The sequence below is a fragment of the Cotesia glomerata genome, linkage group LG3, assembly GCF_020080835.1.
Source record: "Cotesia glomerata isolate CgM1 linkage group LG3, MPM_Cglom_v2.3, whole genome shotgun sequence".
Lineage (NCBI taxonomy): Eukaryota > Metazoa > Arthropoda > Insecta > Hymenoptera > Braconidae > Cotesia > Cotesia glomerata.
The window spans coordinates 3,521,633-3,543,337 of record NC_058160.1 but is presented as its reverse complement, the minus strand read 5'-3'; the positions used below and the strand labels follow the sequence as shown (position 1 = coordinate 3,543,337).

Sequence of the window (21,705 nt, the reverse complement as noted above, 5' to 3'; positions counted from 1 at the left end):
TAAATTGCCAAAGTGCTGATGCTGGCTATCACCTCCATCCTCTATTCGTTTGCGTTGGGTTGGGTTGGATTTTTTTTTTTTTGATCTTCGAGTGAAAAAATGTTAGTTTTTGATGTTTTAAGAGCTCTCTCCAAAGGACAGCTAAAAAAAAATTTTTAAGAGGTCGCTCCAAATTTTTTTAAATTTCTAAAATCGTCAAAAATCGATTTTTTTTTTTTTAATTTTTATTCTCGTTACGCCATAATTTTATAGACCAAAAAAAAAGATTTTCCTGAAAGTTTCAGTTCAAAATGTGAATTTTAAAAGGTCGCTCATAATTTTTTTTTAATTTATTAGAGACTATTTAATTGGATTAGCATTTTTTGACTCTGAAATTAAAAAAAAATTATGAGCGACCTTTCAAAATTTAAATTTTGAATTGAAACTTTTAGGAACTTATTTTTTTTTGGTCTATAAAATTATGATGTAACGAGAAAAAAAATTAAAAAACAAAAAAATTTCGATTTTTGAAATTTAAAAAAATTTTGAGCGACCTCTTAAAATTTTTTTTTTTAGCTGTTCTTTGGAGAGGGCTCTTAAAACATCAAAAACTGACATTTTTTCGCTCGAGACTCAAAAAAAAAAAAATAGTCGGTTTTTTTGCGCCACCCTAGTATTCATCAATTTTCGACGAGCCCTGTAGCATGCAAGAGTTAGTTTAGTTTTTAGCGAAGATGCACTTTTAAACCTGAGCCTAAACCTAAAACTAAGTATACTATAACAAAACGCATATCACCTCTTTCGTTTATTTTTATTTAGACTCCTGCTCCTGTCTCCTGCTGTTAGCCCTCGGGCTAGACACTTTAGCAGACACGCTGCAGCTCTCCTAGACTTCGGTCTAAAGGATCGCCACTGGTGGGTCCACATATCATCGCTTAGTGCATGACTTATCCCCCAAAGCTGATGCGATTGATTTAGATCGAGACTTATGTGAAGAAAACACCTTGTAATCAGTAAAGTGTGCCGGTGCACGCAATACCATACAATAATAAAATTCAAGTCCTTATTCTGGGTCTAGATGAATTTAAAACTGTTATAATGCTTACATTCAAACGCTGATCATTAAATAAATCTTTGAAATTTTGATAATTCTACCTTTTATTCTTATTCGGCTGCTGCTGCTTCTTCTTCTTTTTCTTAACTTCAACTCTTCTGACATCCGTGTATAGTAAATAGATAAATTTGCGTTATTACTGATGACGGGGACTGACATTGCGTGATTACACGCGATAAATAAATGCCGGTGGTATATATAAATAAATAAAAATAATAAAATAAACTTGTCGTTGGTCGTGTGCGGCGCAAACATAAAACAACCCAGTGCTTTCAGGGTCATAACGTGTGTCCTCTGTCCTCCAGCTCAGATATGTCTTCTTGTGAGTAAAGTGTAATGTGTAATGTAAGTTGTTGCTTGTTGCTGGTTGCTGGCTCTTGCTTAAGACACGCTCACCTTACTCCCGTTAGAAGTCACTTCTTATTACTGCCCAGGTTTGTGTCACCGCCGAATAAAATTGTCTTCTTGTTCTTGTCTCTGGTGAACAACAGGCTCATCGAGGTCATCGCGTGATACCAGGAGACACCAGTTGCAACTGTACCTACGAATATATGTAAAAAAAATTAATGTACTTTATCTTCAGAATTGTTGAAAATATTTTTAGATAAAATTAATTTTTTTGTTTATCTTTTTCATTTTTTTACATTTTTCTATCTAATATTTTTTTTATCATTTTTCTAATATAAAATGTTTAATAATCATCAAATATCTCTTAATTGCAGGATCATAAATTTCAAGTACTTTTTTAGACCACATTAACTTTTGTAAATTTTCCCTGATTAAAAAAGAGATTTGAAAAGATTTGAAATAGCTCAAAGCGATTAAAAAAAGATTCAACGACGAATATATAGATATACATTTTGCATGGGTTGAATCATTTTAAATATTTTTTTTTTAATTATAATTAATATTTCTAAATTAGAATGCAAGACGAGATGATACTAAAGTTAGGTGATTGGCAATTTTTTTTTATTTTATAACAAATCAATTACAATAAAAAAATTTTTCCAAATAATTTGGTTTAATTTTCACTTATGGAATTTTTTAGTGAATTTTTTTATAATAATTTTATATGAAAAGAAAGTTAGCCGACATTCAAAAATTTTTAGAATTTTTTTTATACAAAAAAATTTTTTTTTAATTTCATTTGTAAAAAATTTGAAAAATTATTAGTGCAATTTAAAAAAAAATTTTTTAGTTTTAATTGGATAAATGAAGCAAAATCAAAAAATCTCAAATATCAGCTAACTTTATTATTATTAATTTTATTAATATAAAATTCTAAAAAAAATTTCTAATATCTGTCAACTTCAGTGTCATAAAACAATTGTTTTGAAATTTATTATTAAAATAAATTTATTGTACCTGAATATTTACCATTCATTTTTTTTTTAATCTTTTGACAATTACAACTTAATTATCATCAACAATTGAATTTATAAATATGTATTTCAAAAAAACTAAGTTACAAGCAACTGTGACAGTGATGCAGCGCTAAATTAATGAAACTCAAATTTCAGCGCCTCTAACGGTTAGAGAAGCTATCAAAAATTTTAAATTTTTATTTTGCGTCAAAAACTCGAGTTTAGCACCTCTAACGATTAAGGGGTTATACGCAGTTGCAAAGCTAAAAAAACAACATTTTTTTATGAATTTTTTCTAGGCACAGTTTTTAATTATCAATTACAAGTGATGGTTATTTAAATAGAACCTACTTTCAAGAATACAATAGCGCGTCAATCATGTAAAAATATAAATGTGCACCGCTCCTGTAGAAGATGTTCTGAACGACCTCTAAAAAAAAGGCGCTTGGCGGTGATCTCCATTTCGGTGGTTTGGATTATCTGAAATCAAAAAATATGGTGAATTCTTTTACAGGATAGATTAATGCAGGTATTGGACGAAGGAATAAGATTCAAAAAAATTATTACTATTTTTTTTTTAACAATTTGGAAAATTGTTTTTCAACAAAAACGAAAAATTTTTTACAAATAGACGCCATTTTGTCAAAAATCAAAATTTTTCTTATTTTTTGATTTCAGATAATCCAAACCACCGAAATGGAGATCACCGCCAAGCGCCTTTTTTTTAGAGGTCTTTCAGAACATCTTCTACAGGAGCGGTGCACATTTATATTTTTATATGATTGACGCGCTATTGTATTCTTGAAAGTAGGCTCTATTTAAATAACCATCACTTGTAATTGATAATTAAAAACTGTGTCTAGAAAAAATTCATAAAAAAATGTTGTTTTTTTAGCTTTGCAACTGCGTATAACCCCTTAAAAGAAGTAAACAAAAATTTGTTAATACAAAAATTTTTGATACTGAATTAAAAAGACATCTCAAAATTTTTTAGATTTTTATAACAATTAAATTATACCAAAAAAAGATTCACGTAGAAATTTCAAAAAATTATAAGTGCGAATTTAAAAAAATATTTTTTTACAATACTAAAGTTAGCCGACGTTTTTAATTTTTTTTCAACAATTAAATTAGAACAAAAAAATATTTTTTTTAAATTGCACATACAGTTTTTCCAATTTTTTACAAATGAAAAATTTTTTTTTCTTGTAATGATTTTTATGTCATTAAATTTAGCTGTCAGCACAATTTTTTTAATTTTCTTTAACAAATAAATTATGGCAAAAAAAAATTATTAAAAAAATAGACTTGTAGAAATTTAAAAAAATTTTAAATGCAATTTTTTAAAAATAATTTTTTAGAAAAAATTTTTTTGTTAAAGAAAATTAAAAAATTTTTAAGTGACAGCTAAATTAAATGTCATATGATTTTCTCAATAAAAAAAATTTAGTATCCAAAAAATTTCCATAAAAATTCAAAAGATAATTTTTAACAATACAAGAATTATAAAAAAAAAAAACAATTAAATTTTGAGGTTATGAAACTGTTATTTCACAATAATTCATTCCTTACGTTATTGTATTAAATTCCGGTTAAATGGCGGAAGATTAAAAGACAAAGGTTAATATTTAGTAAGTTCCTCTTGCATACACTGGAAGTACACATATATAAATATATTTATATGTTTACAGGACTTATGTGAGTAAAAAATAAGAACGGGTGCAGCTGATGGGAAGAAAAATAATTCCCACAAGATCGTTTGGTCTTCCGTGCAGTAGCAATACTCGCATATATGTTAAATAAAATAAAATTCGTGTAGAGTCGTGATCTTATTCGACGGAACATATGTGTAACACAAGGGGCGTATCATCCGGTGGTCTTTGCGGTCCGTCTACCATAAATGTTCGACAGTTTGCAGCCGCAAGACTCCAAAACACATCCCGTGAAATTCAAGTGTATTGCCAGAGCACTTGATCGCGTTTGTTCAAGTCTACATTCTACACTCTGGATCGCTTATTTTATTTTTTTCCTTACCTCTATACTTTTACCCAGACTTGTTTTTCGTCAACGTCAACGTCGCCAAAATATGTGTACGCACATCAGTCAGAGCTGGCCAGAGCATCCTCTAATGCTTAGCAAACGAAACTAAAAAATAAATAATCAGCCAGCTTACGGAAAATTATGGCAGGATAATGGCCGAGCCAGAAGAAGAGTAGCAGACAAATTGTTTCGGGCATGCTATTCCAATGGACAAAATTACTCGTCGGAAATTCATCATGAAGCCCCAACTAACTCGAGTAGCCAAAGGCTTCTCGTCCACAGCCTCGGGGTAATGAAACTAAATTATTTATTATATTTTTACTTTAAATTCCTATTTAAGTCTTTGTTTCTCCTGTTTTGCAGATTTTTAGATTAGAGATTCCATTAGGAAGACTAGGCTGGCCAACAATGCGGAATTTTGTCAAAAATTATGGAGGTATTACTTACTTCTATTAATAATTAAAGTCAATTGTCAATATGGCTTCTCCTTGCCAAAAAATTTATTAAAAATTATTGAGAGAGATCTAATAATTTTTAGAGATTTTTTTACAAATAAATTATGGCAAGAAAAATTTATTTTAAAAATTCCATCTTTAAAAGCTCTAAAAAATTATAAATGCAATTTTTTAAAAGTAATTTTCTAGATCTAGTTTATTTTTTCAAGAAAATTAAAAAAATTATCGAGTGTCTAATTTCCATATCCTCAAAATTAAATAATTATTTTATCCTGCAAAATTTAATCTTGGTAAAATCATACATTTTTAACTTCCCGCTAAGAAAATTGAAAATTTTCCACTAAAGGGAAGTATTGATTTCGGTCCGATTTTCGAAAGTCGAGTTTTCATCGGATCTCCACGTTTTGAGGTCCCAAGAAGCTATTCTGACTATTCCTGCCGAGGTGTAAATAAATTTTTGTCCTACGGTTTCTCAAAAACTTAGATCTGATTAGATTTGAGAATTAATCCATCGAGCCATTCCGAAGAAATTAAAAAAAAAATTTTTTATTTTTATGTTTTTTTAAAATAACTTTAAAGCGTGCGGAAAAATCATAACAAAACCACGTATACGTTTTTTGTGCTTAAAAAACTGCGTCGAATGCATTTTCAAAAATGAAAATCAAGCGACGCATTCAAAAGTTATAGTTGGTTAAAAATTCACAAAATTTTTTTTTTCTGTATTTTTTAAGATATTTTCGAAATTTCTTAACCAATCAATATGAACTTATAGATTATTTTGTGCTTTAAAAACTGCGTCGAATACTTCTTTAAAAATGAAAATCGAACGACTCATTTAAAAATTGTAGTTGGTTAAAAATTCACAAAATTTTGTTTTTTGGTATTTTTTTAAGATATCTTCGAGATTTCTTAATCAATCAATGCAAACCTGTACATTTTCTTTTTGTGCTTCAAAAACTGCGTTGAATGATTTTTTAAAAAAGAAAATCAAACGACGCATTCAAAAGTTATAGTTGTTTAATAAATATACGGTGCTTCAAGATTGAAAAGCTTAAATATTAACCAAAAAACACATTTTAAAACGCTTCAAATTCAAACTTTGCGGGAAATTCTAGGCTTGGTCTAGATTTTTTTTCTAAATTTTTTTTTTTAAGAAGATATTTTTTTATGTGTAAAAAAATAAAGATGATTTTAAAAACTTTATGAGCGGCAAAACTTTCAATTTCTGATCATCAATAAAAATGATAAAAAAATAATTTTACTAATAATAATTTTGAAAAAAATTCGAAATTTTACTAAATTTTTAATAATTAGTATAAAAACTTTAATTATGTAAGTATTAAAATCATAATTGCATACTTTCTTCATTAATACTCCTTAGTAACATATCATATACAATTGTTTTTATTCTTCTCAGGAGTTTACGATGATTTATGCCAATTTTAGAGTCCACAGTGGCACAGTTGGCAATAATTTATGTCACTTAACACACCCAGAGTCTGGTGGAGCTACCGCGAGTCATAACCCACGGCCAAAAGAAGTAAGAAGTATGTACATAATAAACTAAGGAATATGAGTAGGCCGCTCCCATTCTTTCGTCATCCCATTAACTCGTACGTATATCACATCTACAATTACACAAATATATATCCATAGAATTACAAATCAATATAACAAGTGTTAATTACTTAATTGAGATTTTAATTTACACCAAGATAATTACTGTTATTCTCCCAGGTATGTATTTAAATGAAGATATAATATCATTCATATTTTCTTCATTACAATCACACTCTACTCATAATAGATAATTTATTTAAGCATTATTAATTTTTAATTATCAAGCTCAAGTCTTCACCTTAATTCATCAAGGATAAATAGCGGATTTCTTCTTGCCTCCCCGTGTGAAATAAAAAAGCTATCATATCATATGAAATTATCCTGGATCGACAAAGATCGCAAGCTTACCGCGCATATGTAGCTCGCGTGCGTACCGGGTCGCGGTGGCGGCAGCAGCGAGTAACAGGTGTGTGCCTGTAGGATGAAGCTAAGAGAAACAAAACTTTTTTAAAAATAAAGGAAAAGAATAAAGAAGGTAAGGAGGAAAAGGCGGTCGTTAGTCCGATGGTCAATGTTACTATTATGCATATGTAGATGACTATTATTATTTTTATTATTTCTTTTCTTTTATTTAGTTGTTATGTTTTTTTTTTGTTTCCCTCACAATTAACTTGGCTCTGTTTTCGACAGAATAAACTCCACCCTGATCGTTTGTTTCATTTCCAAGTCTGTACTAAGTGAGTTGTTTTTTGTCCTTGGCGCAAACATGTGATGACGATGTAATGTCACAAGCTTATACTTATTATATTTTGCTTTTAACCAACAGGATAAGTATTTTAACGTCAAGACACGTCGAAAAATTATATTTAAAAATAAACGTTATTACATAGCAGTGCAGTTAATATTACTGAAAAATTAATATTCAAGTTCTCGTCCATATTTAAAATATTTAGATGACTAAATCTTGGGAATTTGGACAATAAATGAAGATGTTAAATTATAGGAATTGCAACGTTTCGCTGATTTATTTCAGCTTCATCAGGCAAATCTTATGGTTAGTATCCTCGTCTCATTTTTACAAACATTTACATTACTGAAAAATGTAAATTAAAACGCCTGTTAAACTATAATTGCGAGATTATTGTCATAAATAAAGCCAAGTAAACAGAATCGTTGATGATTTATGGAAAATAAAATTTGATACTATTTAAAATGAAAAAATTATTCTCTAAAATAGAAGCAATTCTATTTATTTGGCCATGCTAGCTTAAGGGGTTACACGGTCTCAAAAAATCGATTTTTTTTAATGTTTTATTAAATTCTACATCTCTAGAATATTGTCCTAAAGTTTCAAATCGATCCGAATAACTGTCTAAGTTCTGTCTAAAATTTCATCAAGATGGGTTGAGTAGTTCTCGAGAAATCTTGATCACCGTCTTTGAAAACATAGTTTTGAGAAAAACGCGTTTAAAGTTTTGAGTGACAATATAAGAGCGTCTTGAGCGCGCAACTTTTGAAAACCGTATCTCCAAAACTATTATTCGGATCGATTTGAAACTTTAGGACAATATTCTAGAGGGTTCTACGTTAGGGAATCCGTGGTCATTATATCCGCGACACTATACCCGCGATTTGTTTGTGTTTATCTAAAACTGCTCCAGCACATAAGCTTGTTAAAGTGTTGTGCCCTTTTATCATAGATTTTGTATTTATTCGACAGTAAACCAACACATAGTGTCTTGGATATAATGGCCTCGGATCTTATGGTATGTTACCCTTCTAGATATAATTTACAAGGTCTGGAACGAAGGATTTTTTTTTTCAATTCTAACTATTAAAAAAAAAAAAAAATGTCACGAAATTTTAGCCAAATTTTTAACTTTTTTGTAAAAACCTCTGCCAAAAATCCAATTTTCATTTTTTTTTCTTTTCCTTCGTTCAAGACCTAGTTTGAAGTCTTAACTGTAGCACATATTTTTTTTTTTTACTTCAAATAATCTTGCTAGGAGTTCTGCTGTCCACGCGAACGCATCTTTTTCCGAGGGCTCGCCTGAAATGACGTGACAATGGCAGATATTTTTTTTTTAATTTCTTCCTTATTAAACATGCATCTTTAAATTAAGACGGTAAGAAGTTTGAATAAAATATTTCATTTTTTATATTAAAAAAAGTTGTTTAAAATTTAATGTAACCCCTTAATCAGCACTAAATTAAAGAAGAAAATAATAAATTAAACATGACACTGAAATTAGCAGACACTTGACAATTTTTTAGATTTTTTTTTAAATAATCTAGGCTTAGAAAATAATTAAAAAAAAATTGTATTTACAATTTTTCATAACTTTTAAAAACGTAATTTCTTAAATAAATTTTTCTTGCTATAATTAAAAAAATTATAAAAATTATCAGATGTCTCTCAATTTTAGTATCATAATTAAATTTGTAATAAAAACTTTAATAATCCCAGTAGTCTAAATTAATAAATGGAAATCATATGAATTTCTGGGCATTCCCAGAAGTAGTATTACTACAAAATGCTATTTCTTCAATTATCAATATGGTAGTAATTATAAACGTAAGTAAATAGATATTATTTTTACAACTGGTAATCTTTTGCTCGGAGCTTCTGACGTGTGTAAAACTAGCATTGACAGTCTAGCATTGGCATCAGTACCTCCAAAATTATTATAATTAATTTTTATTAATCTAGTTTCAGAAATACTGACGACAATCCCTAACAGACAAGTCCAATTTTACAAACGTGGGCTTTGATGTTGTTAGAATAATTTTCGACTCAAGTTAAATCGAATTATTGAGGAAGGTTGAGCAGGATGCCAGGGCCAGAAGGTAAGTAGGATATTTGCCGTGAGCGCGATAGCTGATAAGCGATGTCTTCAGCAGCCTCGATTCTTCTCAGCTCAACTAGACCGTCACCGGCTTCAGTGAGAGACTTAGCGATTAAACTGGCAGCTTGCGCGTCACCTTCAGCGCTGATAATAGCTGCTTTCTTTTGTTGCTCGGCTCTCTCTACCAAGAATCTTGCTTTCTCAGCCTCTTGCTGGGCGACTTGTTTCAATTCAACGGCTTGAGTGAACTCTTTGCCGAATGTCAAGTGTGTCTAAATAAATTAATTAATAAATTAGTACCCAAATATTTAATTATAATTAATATAATTGATAAATCTTACAATAGATATGTCATCAAGAATGACACCGAATTGCGAGGCACGTTCGGTCAAGTCTTCACTGACTTTCTGCGACACCAACTCTCGCTGTGTGATCAATTCACCAGCGTCAAACTGCGCGACGACTGCCTTCAGAACTTCTGTGGTGATTGAAGGTAACACACGCTCGTCGTAATCCACGCCAAGGATGGTGTAAATTTTCGGCAACTGATCGGGTTTTGGTCTGAAGAGGATACGAAGTGTGATGTTGACATTCTGGAGATCCTTACTTCCAGTTACTACGGGTACGTTCCTTGGTCGAGATCGAATGTCGAATATTATTGGCTTCTGGATCCAGGGAATGTAGAAATGCGTACCCTCACCTACTACCAGGTTTTTTATTCCAGCGAATCTATCGAAGATTACTGCACGGTGTCCTCCGTCAACTGTAGGTATGTTAAAAATTATTTATTTAGTTTTAATTTCAAGACATTAAGCCGACTGGCAAATTTTATATACATAGAAAGTGTTCAAATAAGTACAATAAATTTTGAAGAATTAATAAAATATATAAAACAGATTGCATTAAAAACAAGGATGTACATAATGTTATTATATACATCACGTTACTATATTATTTTCAAGCATACTAATTTCTAACTATTCATTACTTAATAAAAAATCAAATAATTTAATTTTGAAAGTCTCTAAACTGAGAACGTTTACAATCTCAGGAGATAAGTCCTTCCAAAAATTAATTAACAATTCATTCAGTTTGTGTTTTTATGTTTACAAAAAAATTATTAAATTAAGTATAATTAAATAATTAAATTAATAAGTCTATCAGCACAAAAAATGCTCTGTATGTAGCAATTAAATATTACTATTAAATTTACTTCTTAATGAAATGAAAATGTTAAATTGCTCTATGTTAACACTAAGTAAAAAACTTGGGGCCTCTTTAAAATCTAATAACGTTTAGGCATAAGGTAAAAGCCCCAATAGATGATCATGTACCAGTATATGATCACTCCATGTATTTGTATACCTATATTTGTGAATATAGATATAAAAATACATGGAGTGATCATATACTGGTACGTGATCATCTATTGGGGCTTTTACCTTATAAATAATTGAAAAACCTAAATTATTGAAATTGTTAAAATTTGATATAATAATGTACTTATTACTTTGTACTTAAATAATTTATTATTATATATTAATATGTTGTAATTATGTTTAAATATCTACTCCTTCTGGTTCTATGTACAGGTGTGTACCACCTCTATAGAATCACTACTAGAAGTAAAAATGATAAATAAATAAATAAAAATCAGTATGTCTGGATATTTATAAGGAATATATTTATTTATTAAGGGATTTTAATATTATGATGATGAAATTAACAATCTATCAATTTTTTGGATTTTTATAACTAAATTTTTGTGAAAAAATTTTAATAAAAAAATTTCATAATTAGTAATAAAAAAAAGTAATTATTTACAAGTGGGGTCAACTCCATTTTGCCATATGTTTGGCTATAGAAAAAAATTTTTTTTTTGATCAATTTTTTTTTTAATGTATTTTTCAAAAAAAAAAAGTAGATCAAAAACATCAAAAAAAGGTAAAATAGAAATTATGGAAATTAATTTAGCAGATATTTAATCATTTTAATAATTTTTGTAATAAATAAATTATGGCAAAAAAAATTTCTTTTTTTAAATTGACATGTAGAAGTTTAAAAAAATCAAAAATGCAATTTTTTGGAACAAACTCGTTTGTTAGAGAAAATTTAAAAATTGTAAAATGACAGCTAAATTTAATATCATAGAAATTTTATCCAAAAATATGAAAACTGATATTTTTTCCAACTTTTAAAGGCAAAAAAACTATCAAAATCTTTTTTTTTTCCTTTCACGTCACCTTTTATCATAAATAGCAGAATAGAAAAAACAATTTTTAAATGTTAGTTTTTCACCTAGCTATAGTCCAAAATGGAGTTGACCCCACTTGTAAATAATTACCAAAAAAAATACAAGTGAAAATTTTTTTATAAAATTTTTTTTTTACAATTGGTTTTGTAATAAAAGTTTCAAAAAATTGTTAAATGACTGCTAAACAGTATCATTTAATATTTCAGTAATTACGAGCTCTAAATACTTGCCATTGTACAAAGCTGAGTTGACAACACTACCAGTAAGGGCAATTCCTAGACCAAGTTGTCCCAATCGGTTGAAAAAACCTGCCATTTTTTATTTTCACTGAAAATATTATTATACATATTATAAATTGTAAAAAAAAATTTAATTTTGATTATTCTAGATCTGTAACCTAAAAATCCATGAGGAGCAAGACGAATTGCATCATCTGACCCAAGTACACTCAATAAGTGAAACAGTCAGTAATTTAGTAAAAATATCATTAAAAAACTTATTTTGGCAAATTTGAAGAAGATAAATTGATTTTTTATCAAACAAATTTTTATTAATAAAGAAAACCGGCTACTTCAAAGTGCTTATCAATTGACTTAAAAAACTTATTAAAGTTCATTACAATTATGAAAAATAAAGAATTAATTTATTAAGCAGTAATAATGGTAATTATAAATACACTTACGTAATTAATTATAGAACGAAATTTATTAAACAGCAACAATTTTCAGGAGGAAATTCCAAGAAAAATGGAGCATGCGTCGGCTAGGTTATTGATAGAAAAAAATGATGGCAGTAATTAAAAAAAAAATTCAGAAAAACGTTACCTTCAATTGGTTCATCAGAATGATCGAGTCTTGTCGGCGGTAGGTAAGAATAAAAGCGGGAAAATTGAATAAATTGAACAGCTGTGTGTATATATGTGAGGAATTATCCAACACTTCTGTAAAAAGTAGTAACCCAACCTAACCTCGCGCTTAAAATCAGTATTAGAAAAAATTTTTTTGGAAAAAAAAATAAACAAATTATTAGACATAAAAAATGTCTTACAATGTATTTAGGGGTCGAGGATTATCCTCAGTTCGCAATCAGCTGAAAGTAAATCTAGGATTTTCCCATGGGTTGAAACAAGCTTCAGTATTTAATAATATTATTGTTCGTAATGTAAGTATATATATATATATTTTTTTTTAATTAATTAATAAATTAATTTATAATTAAAAATAAGGTAAATTAAAATTGATTTTAAAAATATTTTTTTTTATTTTTCTTGTAAGTTAAAAAATTTTTTATTCATAACAGATTGGAGCAATTGCGTAACAGAATCATTTGGGCTGAAATTAAATTATTCTTTCAGCCCATATGTCTTACTTTATTAAAAATGACAATAACAATGACAGTAATAAAAGAAGCAATAGATAAAAATTATTTAAAGTGCATGAAAATTAATTTAGCACATATATTATAATTTTATGACATTTAAGTTAGCTGACGTTTTTAATTTTTTGATTTTTTTTTATTGAAAAAATTAGAGCAAAAAAATATTTTTTACAAATTTCACTTACAGTTTTTCAAGTTTTTTACAAATGAAATTTTTTTTTAATTAATTTTTTTAATAAAAAATTTTTTTTTTAATTTTTAGATGACGGCTAACTTAATTTTCATTATAATTTTATGACATTTAAGTTAACAGTCACTTAACCATTTTTTTAATTTTTTTTAACAAATAAATTTTTTCGAAAAAATTATTTTTAAAAAATTGCATTTTTAATTTTTTTAAATTTCTCCATGTCAATTTTTTTTTTTTCATTTTTTTTGCCATAATTTATTTGTCAATAAGATTCTAAAAATTATTCAATATCTTCTAAATTAATTTTCATTATAATTTTATAACAATAAAGTTAGCCGACGTTCTTAATTTTTTTTTTTAATTATTAAATTAGAACTAAAAAATATTTTTTAAAAATTGCACTTTCAGTTTTTCGAGTTTTTTACAAATGAAAATTTTTTTTAATTATTTTGTAATAGTTTTTTTAATAAAAAAAAAAAAATTCTAAAAATTTTTAGATGTCGGCTAACTTAATTTTCATTATAATTTTAAGAATTTTTTTAACAAATATGTCAAAGAAAATGAGAGAAAAAAATTGACATTTAGAAAATTAAAAAAATAAAAAATCCAATTTATTAGAAATAATTTTTCGGAGCAAATCTATTTATTAAAAATAAATTAAAAAATTGTCAAGCGACTGCTAACTTTAATGTCATTTAGCGGTAGTAAAACTTTCGAATCGTAACAGCGTATTAACTGCGCTCTACTTTATTAAGGAGGTATGGGAGTTAAATCGAAATAATGAGATCAATTTAAAATTTTTAGGATCGATAGAAATATATTTAATACGTGTTGTGTTAAAATTTCAGAGACCTAGGGTTGATAGTTTATTTATAAAACAAGATTAAAAACAGGTCATTTAACATTGTAATGACATACCAAATCTCACACCTACTCTTGTTTTAATAAATTTCATGATGAAAAAATAATGAGAAAGCTTCGAAAAACTCATTGTAAGAAAAAAAAAATTTTCAAAAATTATTGAAAAAATAAAATTAAGTTGAGGGTACTTAGTTATAAAAATAATTGAGTTTGAAAAATCTAAATTTTAAAAAAATAGTCAGCCATAGCAAATGTGGGTTATGTTGACGGCAACGCCGTACATGGTGGGTCGCGCGGGAAATTTAAAGCTTCAATGAAATAGGTTAAAAGAAATCCGAACAAAAACAGTTTCACTGTAAAAAAAACCGCGCCAAGTCCACGTTCATAAGACTATTAAGAAAAAAAAAATTTTTTTTTTTCTTTACAAAAAGATATAAAATAGAAAAATTAAAAAACTATAATTGTATATGATTTTCGGAAATTAAAAATTTTGTTGTAAACTTAAAAATTAAGAAAAAAATTTTGGAACGTATTTAGTGTGCGTGGTTGCAAAATATTTTACTTTTCATGAAATTCGTAAAATCTATTTACTAGGACTTTAAAAAAATTGAAATACACAATGACGCACACCAAGTACGTTCCAAAATTTTTTTCTTAATTTTTAAATTTACAACAAAATTTTTTTTAATTTCCGAAAATCATATACAATGAGAGACTATAATTTATGCCTGCTTGTGTTGCTTTGGTATCGATGAAAGTTTGGATTTATGAAAATTTGTCCAAATAAATATGAAAGTTTGTAAAAATGCTGATGAGTATAAATGAATAAAAGCACAGAAAAATTTACGTATAATTGTATATAAATACAAATGATTCTATGTAAATTAGATCATCTGTGCAATTTTACAGTTGTACACATGACCAACTGAACAAATAAAATTCCCTATTTTTAAAAATATGTACAACTAATAATATGTTTATTTGATTCTAATTCCAAAAGTATAAATGGAAAAATGAACATTACTATAAATGAAAATTTATAAATTTACTAATTAATAAAAATATCATTTGAATAAATGATTAATAATACAAGAGTATAAAAATTAATGATACATTCAATTAATGAACTTATGTATTCAAAAATATAGATCCGGATGTAAAAAAACTATGATAATTATTTGAACAAAAGAAATTACAGATAAATAATCGTAATGAATAAATGCAGAAATGATTTTATGAATAAACGACATTATGATCATTAGTATAAGGTTGTGTATAACAAACATTTTTAAACATGATGATCGGTACAAATGAACGCTGACCAAATGGATATTTGAATAAATGAAATTCTATCCAAATAAATCAAGAAAAATGAACATCTGCATTAAAGTTAATCTGTAAAAATGAATATTTGTCCAGAAGTTAAACTGTCAAAATGAATATCGGTTAAAAAAAAGATTTCCACGATATCTCTCTAATAATTTTATTAGCATAATAGTTCATATATTGTAATAGATTTTACGTTTAGACAATGAGTTGTAAAAGTTGTATGAATATTTGTTTTACTTTAAATAAACTTATAATAAAAAAGTAATGAAAGTTATAAAGTGACTGCTACTATTTCTAAATCTAAATATTGACAGTATAAAATTACTAGAGGGAGATCGTGGAAATCTTCTTTTAACTAATATTAATTTTAACAGTTTAACTTTTGGAAAAAATATTCATTTTTGAGTGTAACTTCTGGACAAATATTCATTTTACAGATTAACTTTTAATGCAGATGTTTATTTTTCTCGATTTATTTGGATAGAATTTTATTTATTCAAATATCCATTCGGACAGCTTTCATTTGTGCCGATCATCATGTTTAAAAATGTTTATTTATACACAACCTTAAAAATACTAATGATCATAATGTCGTTTATTCATAAAATCATTTCTGCATTTATTCATTACGATTATTTATCTGCAATTTCTTTTGTTCAAATAATTATCATAGTTTTTACATCCGATCTATATTTTTGAATACATAAGTTCATTAATGAATGTATCATTAATTTTTTTTTATACTTGTATTAATCATTTATTCAAATGATATTTTTATTAGCTAGTAAATTTATAAATTTTCATTTATAGTAATGTTCATTTTTCCATTTATACTTTTGGAATTATAATCAAATAAACATATTATTAGTTGTACATATTTTTAAAAATAGGGAATTTTATTTGTTCAGTTGGTCATGTGTACAACTGTAAAATTGCACAGATGATCTAATTTACATAGAATCATTTGTATTTATATACAATTATACATAAATTTTCCTATGCTTTTATTCATTTATACTCATCAGCATTTTTACAAACTTTCATATTTATTTGGACAAATTTTCATACATCCAAACTTTCATCGATACCAAAGCAACACAAGCAGGCATAAATTATTGTCTCTCATTGTACAATCATATCGGTTACTTGGATTTTTTAATTTTTCTATTTTATATCTTTTTGTAAAGAAAAAAAAAATTTTTTTTTTCTTAATAGTCTTATGAACGTGGACTTGGCGCGGTTTTTTTACAGTGAAACTGTTTTTGTTCGGATTTCAGTATTTTTTGTAATTATAATAAAAATTTGCAATTGGTACCAACTTAAATCTCAAGTTGGCTGCATTTTTTATAGCAAACTATCCCCTTGAAGCTACAGTTTATGTAAAAATAATTGCAGCGCACCCTGGCGGGTGTATATGCAAGCGATGAAATTTATTTTTTTAACTGTAGTTTCCCATCTATTGGACTATTACCATGAATTCTCGAATTACTTAGTCTGTGGCATGTCACTTTTTACATCGAAAAAAAGTTAGGATCGAAATTTTTGAGCTTGCTATAGTTTGTGCTGATAAAATTTAATAATTTCAAGTAGATTAATTGTTATAATTGAATATAATTAATTGATATCAGTAAAATAAAGTATGAATTACTGTTATAATATAAAATTTAGGAACAAGAAGTACCGTAGAATTAAATAAAATTTTGCAACCTCGAAATACCGTTCTGCTTACAGTAAACACACTCGGTAGTCTGGCGCTCCGTTTACAACGGATTTGAACGGAACTTGGCGCCAGATTCTACCGAATCTGTGGAATATCAAATAGGTTAAGAAAAATATTATAAAATTGTTATTATTTATTATAAAACATAACATAATTAAATAATCAATATTTTAATTCTTTAATATTTCGATATTTTTAATAGCATTACTTGTAAACATAATACACACGTACCCATCAAAAACACGAATAGAGCAGTCAACGCATGCGCAACCGCGATAAAATTTATTGCGTTGCCAAACTTTTTAAAAAATATTTAAAATTAAAAAACTTATTATTTTATTCAAATTAAAAATAAATTATCAATTATTTGATAATAAAATAGTTATTTAATGCATAAAAGATTATTTCAGTAAGCTAAATTTCATTAAATCACTAGTAAAAACTTGTTAAGTTTTCTGAAAATTAATCCTTCTTAAGTCACGTACTATAGTATAGCTATATATATGCATTATGAGATGAAACAGTGAACGGACTGTACGTCCTATACTTCCTTAAATTCAGTAACAAACGGAATAAAAATTTAAATTAACATGTTCAAATAGATCCATATTATCTCAAGTCCCAGGATAGTAAACTTCACAATCTATTTATCCCTACTCAGAACTCAGGGTCATGTAAAGTCAAATCAGACTGATACCTCCCGCATTTGTGAACCATACGTGCTATCGTGTGTTTATTTTATCTTGAATCATTTTTTTTTAAGAATGGTCCGATTTTTTATTTTTATAATATGTTCTACCTATTTATTATAATAGGTTATTAATAGTAAATTTTTTTTTCAGAGCTCCGATAAAGGCTACCGGCTTGAACGTGATACCTTTGGAGAGTTGAAAGTACCAGCGGATAAATATTATGGAGCGCAAACTTTGAGATCTGTTATGAATTTTCCTATTGGTGATAAATCTGAGCGTATGCCGGTAAGTTGATAAGTTTTTTAGCTTATAATTTTTATTGTTGATATTAAATATCAGATCATTTAAATAAATACATGATAAATTTTTATATTTTATAAAATGATGATTTTAAAAAATTACATCAATAATTTTTTTTAAAGATTTATAAGTAAAATTGTTAAAAAAAAAATTTTTTATAAAAATTTATATTTATTTTAAAAAATCCTAAAAATCATCAGATGTCAATTTGATAAAAAACCAGATTTCTAATAAATTTTAAATTAGCTAATAATTTTTATTGTTAATATTAAATAACATAACAGATCATTTAAATAAATACATGATAAATCTTTATATTTTATAAAATGATGATTTTTAAAAATTACATCAATAATTTTTTTTAAAGATTTATAAGTAAAATTGTTAAAAAAAAATTTTTTTATAAAAATTTATATTTATTTTAAAAAATCCTAAAAATCATCAGATGTCAATTTGATAAAAAACCAGATTTCTAATAAATTTTAAATTAGCTAATAATTTTTATTGTTAATATTAAATAACAGATCATTTAAATAAATACATGATAATTCTTTATATTTTATAAAATGATGATTTTAAAAAATTACATCAATAATTTTCTTAAAGATTTACAAGTTAAATTATTAAAAAAATTTTTTTTATAAAAATTTATATTTATTTAAAAAATTCTAAAAATCATCAGATGTAAATTTGATAAAAAATCAAATTTTTAATAAATTTTAAATTATTTTTTCAAAAAAAATTTTTATAAAAAAATTTATAAGTATAAGTAATTAAAATAATTACTAATTTTCAGTACAGAGTAATAGTCGCAATGGGAATCTTAAAAAAAGCAGCCGCAGAAGTAAACAAGGAGTTTGGCCTTGATCCAAAGGTAGCCGACGCGATAAGCAAAGCCGCTGATGATGTAATAAGTGGAAAACTTTACGAAGATCATTTTCCACTTGTAATCTGGCAAACAGGTTCCGGTACCCAGTCAAACATGAATACCAACGAAGTAATATCTAACCGTGCAATAGAAATTCTTGGTGGAGAGCTAGGCTCAAAAAAACCTGTCCACCCTAACGACCACGTCAACATGTCTCAGAGCTCGAATGACACTTTCCCAACAGCAATGCACATCGCCGTGGCCTTGGAGATCAACCAAATTCTGCTACCCGGGTTGACCCAGCTCCACGCAGCGCTGAAAGCCAAAGCCAACGCCTGGAAGGACATTATTAAGATCGGCAGAACTCACACCCAGGACGCGGTCCCGTTGACTTTGGGCCAGGAGTTCTCGGCTTACGCGACTCAAGTTGAGTACGGAATCGCCAGAGTCAAGGACACTTTGCCGAGACTGTATCAACTGGCTCTGGGAGGTACTGCCGTAGGTACTGGGCTGAATACCAGGAAAGGATTCGCTGAGAAGACAGCCGCTAGAATAGCTTCGCTTACTGGCTATCCGTTTGTCACAGCGCCGAACAAATTTGAGGCTCTTGCTGCTCATGACGCTATCGTGGAAGTTCACGGTGCTTTGAATACTGTTGCAGTCTCTATCATGAAGGTAAACTACAGAGTTATAATATATATTATTAAGAGAATAAGTAAAATTTTATGGCCAGTGTTGATATAAGCTCACCCCGACATTACACTCATTGAGACCTTTCATTTGAGTATCCACATCAATTTTTCATATATTTCATTTATTCATACATATTGTATATATGTATATATGAAAAATATATAAAAAATGTATGTGGGTACTCAAATGAAAGCTCTTGATAAGTGTAACATCGGGATGAGCTTATATCTTTAAAAACTTCCATAGTTAAGGAAGTATAGTGCAATTTAACAAATATATCGTGAACTATTGACATTTTTAAAAATATAAGCTCACCCCGACATTACACTCATTGAGACCTTTCATTTGAGTATCCACATCAATTTGTCATATATTTCATATATTCATATATATTGTATATATGTATATATGAAAAATATATCAAAAATGCTTGTGGGTACTTAAATGAAAGCTCGTGATGAGTGTAACATCCGGATGAGCTTATATCTTTAAAAACTTCCATAGTTGAGGGAGTACAGTGCAATTTAACAAATATCTTGTGAACTATGGACATTTTTAAAGATATAAGTTCACTCCGACATTACACTCATTGAGACCTTTCATTTGAGTACCTACATCATTTTTTCATATATTTATATATTATATATATATATATATATATATATATATATATATATATATATATATATATATATATATATATATATATATATATATATAATGTATCTATGAAAAATATATCAAAATGCTTGTGGGTACTCAAATGAAAGCTCTTGATGAGTGTAACATTGGGATGAGCTTATATCTTCAAAAACGTCAAAAATTAAGAAAGTACAGTGCAATTTAACAAAATTCATTATTTAATAAAGCAAAATTTTATTTATTTATAGTTCACAAATCCAAATTAATTCTATAATTTTATAATTAATTTTTTTTATAGATTGCCAATGACATCAGATTCCTAGGAAGTGGGCCCCGCTGTGGACTCGGCGAATTGTCGCTCCCAGAAAACGAACCAGGAAGCTCCATTATGCCTGGAAAAGTCAACCCGACTCAGTGTGAAGCTATTACAATGGTCTGTGCTCAAGTAATGGGCAACCACGTCGCTACAACAATCGGTGGTAGCAATGGCCACTTTGAACTTAATGTTTTCAAACCTGTTATGGTTGCCAATACTCTCAGATCTGCTAGACTTCTTGGAGACTCCGCAGCAGCGTTTACTAAAAACTGCGTCGTTGGTATTGAGCCGAATATTGACAATATCAAGAAAATCATGAACGAAAGTTTGATGTTAGTCACTGCTCTTAATCCACATATTGGATACGACAAGGTTAGTACAAGTTTTTTTTAGTTAAATTATAATAATTGTAATTAATAATTAGCAATCAGTAGTTATTGCGCAATCATCAAAGAATTATTTATTTAAATAATTAAATCTATCCATAAATTTACATACAAGATATAATAATTTTATTTACTTGCAGGTGTTCTTTATTTCAATATTAATTTATTGCTGACAATTTTTTTTAGTAATGTTTAAAAAAAAATAAAATTATGGGAGAAAAAATATGAACATCTTCTGTAATTAATTTTTATTTTATAAAATTAATTTTGTGTTTAATTAATTGTCTTTAAAAAACATCTGAAATCATTAAAAGACAAAATCAAGTCAAGATTTTTTTCACTAGTAATTAGTTTAACAACCTTAAAGACAATAAAATAATAATGATAATTTATTATTAAATAAATAATAATTAAATAATTTAAAAAAATTATCTTCCAGGCCGCTGCAATTGCTAAACAAGCGCACAAGCAAAAATTAACGCTAAAAGAATCAGCACTAAAGAACGGTCTTACTGAAGAACAATTCAACCAATGGGTTCGACCGGAACAAATGTTGGGACCTAAGTAAATTAATCTAACTACCGTACATATTATGTAATTACTAATTATAATTAAAGAGAATGTTTGCGTATGATTTTTATAAAAGTTGCATTTTCACAAAGTCATACTCACTTTACTCACTTATTATTAATTATGCGTGGTATAAATTGAAAAAATGG

At 27.5% G+C, this 21,705-nt stretch overlaps 2 protein-coding genes and 2 long non-coding RNA genes across 6 annotated transcripts; 2 read left to right on the top strand and 2 right to left on the bottom strand.

The window, feature by feature from the left end:
• Nucleotides 1–596: 596 nt before the first annotated feature.
• Nucleotides 597–1,640, bottom strand: LOC123260837. The gene is made up of 3 exons (XR_006508547.1): nt 1,135–1,640; nt 776–1,053; nt 597–676 (listed from the first exon to the last, which is right to left on the bottom strand). It is a non-coding gene; the product is annotated as an uncharacterized LOC123260837 (long non-coding RNA).
• A 2,302-nt stretch (nt 1,641–3,942) lies between these two features.
• Nucleotides 3,943–4,984, top strand: LOC123260834. Of its 2 annotated transcripts, none has more exons than XR_006508542.1 (3): nt 3,943–4,077; nt 4,149–4,786; nt 4,861–4,984. It is a non-coding gene; the product is annotated as an uncharacterized LOC123260834 (long non-coding RNA). The 2 variants fall into 2 exon arrangements; XR_006508543.1 differs by having other exon boundaries at nt 3,973–4,088.
• A 3,962-nt stretch (nt 4,985–8,946) lies between these two features.
• On the bottom strand, nt 8,947–12,404 carry LOC123260798 (protein l(2)37Cc). The gene is made up of 4 exons (XM_044722148.1): nt 12,295–12,404; nt 11,843–11,939; nt 9,700–10,121; nt 8,947–9,630 (listed from the first exon to the last, which is right to left on the bottom strand). Exons 2-4 carry the CDS (start codon nt 11,925–11,927, stop codon nt 9,322–9,324), a joined length of 816 nt encoding a protein of 271 aa, XP_044578083.1. The 5' UTR covers nt 11,928–11,939; nt 12,295–12,404; the 3' UTR covers nt 8,947–9,321.
• Nucleotides 12,405–12,548: 144 nt separating this feature from the next.
• Nucleotides 12,549–21,631, top strand: LOC123260772 (fumarate hydratase, mitochondrial-like). 2 transcript variants are annotated; one of them, XM_044722098.1, is made up of 5 exons: nt 12,549–12,773; nt 17,932–18,066; nt 18,878–19,624; nt 20,583–20,972; nt 21,426–21,631. In XM_044722098.1, the coding sequence occupies exons 1-5, from the start codon at nt 12,651–12,653 to the stop codon at nt 21,552–21,554; spliced, it is 1,524 nt and encodes a 507-aa protein (XP_044578033.1). In that variant the 5' UTR covers nt 12,549–12,650; the 3' UTR covers nt 21,555–21,631. The 2 variants fall into 2 exon arrangements, with proteins under 2 accessions (XP_044578033.1, XP_044578035.1); XM_044722100.1 differs by lacking the exon at nt 12,549–12,773 and adding an exon at nt 17,722–17,856.
• Nucleotides 21,632–21,705: the final 74 nt, after the last annotated feature.

What these genes read in the sequence shown, in the direction of transcription:
- LOC123260798 (XM_044722148.1), bottom strand. Translation starts at nt 11,927, where the DNA reads ATGGCAGGTTTTTTCAACCGATTGGGACAACTTGGTCTAGGAATTGCC. An exon ending in CAACTCAGCTTTGTACAATG is followed by an intron (nt 10,122 to 11,842) that starts GCAAGTATTTAG and finishes ACATACCTACAG; the next exon opens with TTGACGGAGGACACCGTGCA. An exon ending in TTCTTGATGACATATCTATT is followed by an intron (nt 9,631 to 9,699) that starts GTAAGATTTATC and finishes TAATTTATTTAG; the next exon opens with ACACACTTGACATTCGGCAA.
- LOC123260772 (XM_044722098.1), top strand. Translation starts at nt 12,651, where the DNA reads ATGTCTTACAATGTATTTAGGGGTCGAGGATTATCCTCAGTTCGCAAT. An exon ending in ATAAATCTGAGCGTATGCCG is followed by an intron (nt 18,067 to 18,877) that starts GTAAGTTGATAA and finishes ACTAATTTTCAG; the next exon opens with TACAGAGTAATAGTCGCAAT. An exon ending in CACATATTGGATACGACAAG is followed by an intron (nt 20,973 to 21,425) that starts GTTAGTACAAGT and finishes ATTATCTTCCAG; the next exon opens with GCCGCTGCAATTGCTAAACA.